The sequence below is a fragment of the Gracilinanus agilis genome, chromosome 5, assembly GCF_016433145.1.
Source record: "Gracilinanus agilis isolate LMUSP501 chromosome 5, AgileGrace, whole genome shotgun sequence".
Lineage (NCBI taxonomy): Eukaryota > Metazoa > Chordata > Mammalia > Didelphimorphia > Didelphidae > Gracilinanus > Gracilinanus agilis.
The window spans coordinates 116,049,632-116,057,761 of NC_058134.1; the positions used below are offsets into that span (position 1 = coordinate 116,049,632).

At 41.3% G+C, this 8,130-nt stretch overlaps 1 protein-coding gene across 4 annotated transcripts in view; it reads left to right on the forward strand.

Moving 5' to 3' along the window:
• Positions 1-300: 300 nt before the first annotated feature.
• The window catches only part of LOC123249483 (solute carrier family 23 member 1-like), a 45,035-nt gene continuing 37,205 nt past the window's right edge, over positions 301-8,130 (forward strand). For 2 of the 4 annotated variants that reach the window (XM_044678518.1, XM_044678521.1), the window contains exons 1-2: positions 301-2,630; positions 7,832-7,972. In XM_044678518.1, coding sequence (XP_044534453.1) covers positions 7,881-7,972 — 92 coding nt within the window. In that variant the 5' untranslated portion in view covers positions 301-2,630; positions 7,832-7,880. The remainder of the gene's footprint in view (positions 2,631-7,831; positions 7,973-8,130) is intronic. The other 2 variants (XM_044678520.1, XM_044678519.1) reach the window with 2 other exon arrangements.

Genomic DNA, 8,130 nt, shown 5'->3' on the forward strand with positions numbered 1-8,130 from the left:
TGGAAATATATATTGTTTGATTACACACTTACAACCTATATCTTGTAATGTCCTGTCTTGAGGATGGGGGAGAGGAAGAAGGGAGGAAGAGAACATGGATTGTAAAATGTCAGAAAAAAATTATTAAAAACTGTATTGATGAGCAGCTGGGTAGCTCAGTGGATTGAGAGTCAGGCCGAGACGGGAGGTCCTAGGTTCAAATCTGACCTCAGACACTTCCCAGCTGTGTGACCCTGGGCAAGTCACTTGACCCCCATTGCCCACCTTTACCACTCTTCCATCTATGAGCCAATACACAGAAGTTAAGGGTTTAAAAAAATGTATTGATGTAAAAAAATTCCAATTCATCTTTTACTAAATAAATTATTTCATCTAATATTTTAAGACAGCTGCAGTATTATTCAGGATAACACAGAAGAAATCGTGCTGGAATTTTTATTAGTATTACTTACTATCCATAGCAACTTTGGCAAGTCATTTCCTCTCTCTGGGCCTTAGTTTCCTTATCAATAAAATGGAGTTGGATTTAAATGTTAAAAAAAAAGAAAGAAAAAAGAAAAAGAAGGATGAATAATAACTTCCAACCATCACCTTTAAGGGGCAAGTAGAGCTTAGACTTACTCTTCTCTTTACATTTGAACTTGTGGAAAGTATCATCTCCGGCAACAGGTATAGCTACCATAGACTTTTAAGTCTACATATCACCCCTTAACCTAGTCCAAAGGTCTACTCTTCATGGATGGTAACTCTACAAGGATATCCTAATGCCACCCAAATTTATCAGAGTGGGGTTCATCTTTCCTCTATACTCTGGTCTTGGTCAATCCCCCTCCCTAAGATGTCAGACCTTTCAAACCAGAAGCTTCCAGGAATATTCTTATTTCTATAGAATGGAAATCATTGCCATCTACCTTTTTTTTTTTTTTCCTTCATAGCATCTCCCTTGTCTGTAGCCTGGAGTTGTAGGTGAAAGAGAACTGACTCTGAATTGGATGCCTGTATTTTTGCCCAGGTTTAGTCATTTGCTTGTTTGGATTCAAGTAAGTCGCTTCTTTAAACCTGCTTCCTCATCTGTAAGTTGGGAAATGTGTTCTATAAAATTCTTTCCCCGCTCCAAACTCCTTCCATCCTCTTTTCCTTTGATGATCACAGTCTATAAAGACCAACTCCCTAAAAGTCCTTTAGTGTGTTCTCAGCCTTCCATAGAGCTATGGACCAGAACCAAAGAGCTTCACCCTTTGCCTCCCTATCCTTCACCAATATGGCACATCCACAGGATTAGCAAATAATGCTTGAGAGGAATCTGGTGGAAATGAAGAGTTCCACACAGCCAATGTATTCGTTTTCTTTGCTTGCTTTCTTTGCTACATTTATTTGTTACAAATACTTGAGGGAAATAATTGATGGTGGTGTCAATAGTAATGCCAAAAAAAAGAAGAAAAAGAAAAAAACATCAATTAGATATCTAAAAATAAGGAAAGAAGCAGAAGGAAGGAGACTGATAAATAGGGTGATTTTCTTTTAAATTTGATATGTACTTAAGAAAAATCAAAACCCAAACCAATAGTTTGTAGTTTTATTCCTTTCAATGCAATTCTCTTTTCCATTCTTTGTACATTAAAAATATGTCATTTTTTAATACATGTATATATACAAATATACAAGATATATGTATAAAAATATGTCATTTAAAAACAATTTAAAAAAAAAAAACTTAAGAAGCTCAGATTCCACGACAAGCTTAAGTTAACCAGCCGAGGTACAGTGTGGGCTTTCATTTACCACTTTGTGAAGGGACACTTTATCACATAAGTAAGAGATAGACTTTCTAGGGTCAGGAGTCCCGGAGGCTGCCTCCTTCTGTCCAGTGACTGCCTGGGTTCTTCTCTTCAGAAGGAGTGGAATGAGTTAAGCCAGGACAAGCCTTGGAGGGAAAAGCACAACAAAGTACTCCACTCTTCTCTTTGGCATCACACCTACCTATTAGAAAGCCCCAATGAGCACAGCAGATTCAAACAATGAATTTTCTGTCCTAGGTTCCCGCAGCACCTCAGCTTCACTGGCTGGCCTCTGAATACAATCCCATTTAAACCTCAGATACTCAGGGCGGATGTTTTCTGACTATTAGCGCTAATAATACTGTATTGTAATAGTTTGTACCGAGACTGCCTCCATCACTTAAACTAAAAAAAGCCTGGGACAGAAGCTACCACCGCTCAGCGCGCAGTACAGAGCTTCCCACTGCCTTACAATCCCTCGGAATCCCTGGCTCTAGCAAAGTCCATAATGCCACACCTTCCCCATAAATACTCCTCCCCTCTTAGGCTATTAGGGTGCAGGGCTGGGGAGAGGAAGGCCGAGAGGGAAGGTTAACACGGGATGAGTTTTTGAGGAGAGCAGCCAAAGCGTGGATCACCCAGCGCAGTGATTCCCCCTCTCCTGCCCTCCAGAGCCAGGAAACCACACTGATTCAGACTTTCTGGAATTGGGTTGTTTCTTTCTCTTTCAGCAAATTCCTTCCTTTCTCCTCATTTCTCATTCCCACCTTTTTTAAAAAGGAGCTTGGAAAGAGAAGACTCTGGGCTACCCCACTCTCTGCCATCATCTGCTGTGAGAACCCCAACACAATGGTGAGTTAGGTGCTTGGGAAGTGGGTCTTAAGGGGCAAGGCAAGCTGTGTGTGTGTGTGAGTGTGTGTGTGTGTGTGTGTGTGTGTGTGTGTGTGTGTGTGTGTGTGTAATAAAGGACACGTCTAAAGGAAAAAGAGACAGGAAAGACCAAAGGGACTTCGGGTGTTCTGACTCATTCTGCCGCTGCTGGAAGGAAATGATCCCCACTCTGGAGGTGATCATTAATGAGACTAGAGGAATGGAATCAGTCGGTCCTTTTCTTATAGGATTTGGCTTTCCAACACCTGTTACTGCTGGAAAACATCTTTAGGTGACTAAATGGAAGAGGGAAAGAGCTAAACAACAGACCAGGTGACCAGGATCTGGAATTCTTTTTTTTTTTTTTTTTTTAAACACTCCGTCTTACAATCAAAACTGTGTATTGGTTCCAAGGCAGAAGAATGATAAGGGTAGGCAATGGGGGTCAAGTGACTTGCCCAGGGTCACACAGCTAAGAAGTAGCTGAGGCCAGATTTGGACCCATACCTCCCATCTCTAGACCTGGAACCAATACTTAATATTGGAGATCATTAAAAAAAAAACTGTTTTGTCTCTGAGCTTTACAACAGCATAGAAAAAAGTCATCTGTTACTGTATTTATAGAAAGCCACCGAGCACCACACTAAGGAACAAAAATATAAGAAATGTTCCCTGATCATAAAAAAAGCTCAAAGTCTACCCAGAGGAGGTATAAACCAATACCTTGATCCAAATGAGGTAAACAATAGGACACCCTGAATGCCGGGGCTAGCCGGAGTGCTTGGATTGCGATGCAAATGCTTCTGGGGAGTTCCGGAGTGCTTGGATTGCGATGCAAATGCTTCTGGGGAGTTCCGAGTTGATCATTTGAATGACCAGTTAGGCTTGTATTTCCAGTTTCTTCTGCCTCGACTTCACGTCTCTTCTAGTCAGTTAAGTGTTCTTTTATCCTGGGTCCAAACTCCTTGGTATCACCTTTCAGAGATCTTTCTGGAGTGAAGTCCATACACAGTGGCTTCCTCCACGGGCTTGATCCCAGGCTCAGCTACTTATTTCTCCCAGAGGTTTTTGCCTTTTTATTGATTTCTTTCTTTCTTTCTTTCTTTTTAAAAAATTGATTTCTAAAAGCATTTTTGGCAGATACAGAGTTCCGTGTTTTACACTGTGGAGGAGACCAAGCGGGATGCTTTAGTAAAAGAACAACCTGAATCCAAATCTTGCCCTGACTGCCCACAAGCTGGGTGGCCCCAGATGAATCACTTTCCCGTAGCTACTCTTTTCTTATATGTAGCATGGATGGGACTGACCTAGATGATCAGCGCTTGATTTATATTCACTCGATGTCTTGAGGTTTGCAAGTCATTTTATAAGGCTCATCTTATTTGAACCCTCTCTCCCACCTCCATGCTTTAGCACAGACACTCCCATGTGCCTGGAACATACTTCCTCCTGCTTCTTCTCTTATCTTATAAGATCAAACACCATCTTCTGCAGGAAGGCTTCCTTGGTTTCTCTGACTGTCAGTGCCTTCCCTCCCAAACACCCTGTATTTATTTGTCCTTCTCTCTGTATTTATTCCATTCTGCTTCCATAACACACATCACCTTGGCTGTCACTTCCCGGAGGCCAAGGAGGCTAAATTTCTCTCCCAGGACCCTTAAAGGGATCAGGAGTGACCAGGCTCTCTGCAAATGGCTCCAGCCCCCCACTGATATTGTTCTTTCAATTTTAGGGAAGGATCCCCTGCACTGCAGTTCTATTTAACCATTGGAAAATAATTTGATTTGACAAAGAAATATTTACTTCAAAGACATGGAATAAATATACAAAGAGCTCAGCTTGGTTTCTTCTAGAGTTCCAAGATCAATCCTCTCACCCGCATCCCAGACCTGAGTCCCAGGTAGCCTGGCTTCTCACTAGCTGACTGCAACTTCCCACCTGGAGTCCTAGCTCCAACTCCTGGGGTTAGCGGGGATCACCACTGGCACCCGAAATTCAGAAGGACAAACAACACAGAGCAGAAACACATACCTTGGTCTATTTCTTGGCACCCATGTAAAGAGTTCTTCCCTTCTCCTCAGTTCAGTTCATTGAGTTTTCATTGTGGGTAAACCAGGATCTTCATTCTTTGGATAGAGTAGATAAGACTGGCTGAAAAGAGCATAGCAAAAACACAAGGGACAGCACAATCTTTTAAAAATAGATTAGTTAATTCTTTTTTTTTTTTTAACCCTTACCTTCTGTCTTGGAGCCAATATTGGCTCCAAGGCAGAAGAGTGGTAAGGACTAGGCAATGAGGGTCAAGTGACTTGCTCAGGGTCACACAGCTGGGAAGTGTCTGAGGCCGGATTTGAACCCAGGACCTTCCATCTCTAGGCTTGGCTCTCAATCCACTGAGCTACCCAGCTACCCCCTAGTAAATTTATTCTTAACATTCATTTTTTAAAAATTGGGAGGTCCCAAATTCTCTCCTTCCCTCCCCTTCCAACCCTACCCACCGAGAAGGCAAGTGATAGTGTTGTGGGGGGCTTGAGGTAAACCCCCTGGGTTTGGGAAGGGTTCCCTTTGCAAGAATACAAGACTCCAAAACTTAACTTAGAAATAAAAAGAGAACTTTATTAATTTAGAACTCATGTTGGACTTGGTTAGGAGGAGAGCATAGATGGAAAGCGGCCTCCCAGAGGACATCAATTCTGGGGTCTTTATATTCTTTATAACAGGTGATATGAGACTTCAGGAGGGAAAGCACTCAGACTCAACTCAAGGGGAGGAGTTGGCTATCTGACCAGGGTCAGCCTGAAGACATAGCGGGTGACCCTCATAGTTTAAGGGACAAATAGATGTCTTAGATACAACCCAATGGCATCAAAGCATAGTCTGGAGTCCATCTCAAAACCTAAAGGATGATCCAAAGAAGATAATTCTCTCTGGGGACTTTCCCTTTGATGTGGCAGGGTCTTATCAGGAGCTTTGATATTTTTGGGTTAGTAGTCACAAGGATGCAAGGAAGCAAAAGAATTTTCCTGATTACAGTTTGGCCTGAAACACTTCTCTAATTTGGGGGTACAAGGTAAACCTAGGGTCCCACATCAGAAGGAGAGCAATTCTCTATGTGAAGTCATGCAAAACATATTTACATTTTTTTGCAAAAAAGAAAATGAAAAAGCAAGATGCGATCTGCATTCAGAATTCTTCAGATCTCTCTCTGGAGGTAGAGAGCAAATCATTACAATCTTGCTCTTACTGTTTAAACATTAGTAGGTGTTCATAGAAGTCTTCTCAGGTTTTTCTGAAACTATCCTGTTCATCATTTCTTATAACACAGTAGTATTCCACCACAGTGGCATACCACAACTTGTTCTGCCAGTGAATGGCTCAGTCTTGACAGTTTTAGAGTTGAAGGCAGCCAGTTGATGGAGGTTCCCCATCCATGGTGGGAGATGAGGAGGCTTCCATGTTAGTCAATCTACCTGCTCCAAAGGCCTCTCAAAGGTGCCCCCAAGCTGGATTCACTGGACTACTGGGTACTTTGAGTTTACTGGAATTATGAATAAATCTAAAGACAGCTAGGTAGCTCAGTGGATAAAGCATCAGGCCTGGAGTTGGGAACACTCATCATTCATCACGAGTTCAAATTTCACCTCAGATGCTTACTAGATGTGGGAATCTGGGCAAGTCACTTAACCCTTGTTGCCTCAGTTTCCTCATCCATAAAATGAGCTGGAGAAGGAAATGACAAACCAACCCTGCATCTTTGCCAAGAAAACTCAAAAAGGGGTCTTGGAGAGTTGGAAAGAAGATTCTAGTCCCTTCCCTGTTCTTTATATATCTGTGAGAATATATATATATATATATACATATATATATATATATATTATACACTTTTATATACCTATATATGTTTAGTGTCTTTAATGCTTGATGCTTACAGGGGAAAAGAAGCTCCTTAGTGGAAAACTAGAAATCAGTCCAATTCAGATGCTCCTACAGCCTAAGGCAATAGTTTGTTATTTATTTATTATATATTTATTATTCAAGATTGAACTTGAGCTCTGTGAGCCCTGACTTATGGGTCTACACCCTGGTCTTTTATTTCCAGGTTTGTTTGTTTTAAATGAGCACATATTGTTTTAATTAGCACATATAAAACATTCACACAATGTCATTAATTTTCTTTGTAATCTTTTAAAATATTATCTTATGCATTTAAAAACATCATTCCAAGAAATGGCCCATTGGCTTCATCCAGACTACCAGAGGGGTCTGGTAAAGGAGCAGAGTAGGTAATGATTTTTGGATGTGTGGATTAAGAGAAATGAAATTGTTCAAGATGTGTCTTGATTTTCTCTCTAAAGTAGGTCTTCTGCTGAAAGACAGTGAGTGGACTAGGAGTGATTTAAGGAGTTTAAAGAAAAAAAGAAAAGGTTTGGAATAGTCCCAGAGAAGAGTCTGATAGAAACTCAATCAAGGCACAAGAGTGAGAGCCCAGTAGAGACGAAATAACATGGTGGACCCAGTTAATAATGTCTGCCTCTGTCAGTATTGAACAACATGGTAGTAGGAGCAGAGTGCTATTGACTTTATACCCCATACCTGGAAACACTGGATATCTTAGGTCCTAAAGCCTGCCTCCCTGAACCAGTATTCTCAGGCTACGTATGGCCCTTGTGGTGTCCCATCAAGAATTCCCCTTCCTGAGTGGTGCTCCCATGCTTCCTCTAGTTGCTTAGAGTTTATTAGGTCATGTTTTGCTTTCTTCCCTTTCTCTTCCGCCCCCAACTGATTCATGGCTTCAAATCCTTCCTTAGACACTTACGAGTTGTTTGATCTTGAGTATGAATCATCAAACACTTCATGCCTCAATTTCCTTATCTGTAAAATGGACAGTTTATGAGACAAAGGCCAGAGAACATACATAGGAGCATAATTCACAGTATTTTTGTTGAATTTGTATATACTCCTGCAAGTTAGTCTTATGTGTATTCCATACTTTCTATATTAGTTTGTGTTCAGTTCTGTGTTGCTTTGGGTATATTCTTTTCTTCTTTTTGGTGTTCTCCACACGTGACTCTCCCTGGGGAAGGATATTGTTCTTGCTGGTTCTTTTGTATCTCCTATGGTCAAGAACAAGGGTTCTGGGCATGGTGAGTGCTCAATAAAAGTTGGTGACTTGGTTTTTACAGAATGATGTCCTGCCAAGTTCCAGTATGAAAGGCCAAGGCAAGAAGCAGAATGGACAGGCCAACCATCACAAGTACAGCCACCTCGCCTACAGCATTACAGACACTCCGCCCTGGTACCTCTGCATCTTCCTGGGGATTCAGGTAAGAACACCAAGCACGAACAAATGAACAACCCGGATCCTCAACTGAAATGCTTTGTTTATTAAAAATATTTATTTGACCATCCTAAAAGCCAAACTGGTTTGGATACACAACTATAGACTCATATTGTCCATATAGTTTTCTTGGGAAAGACTCTG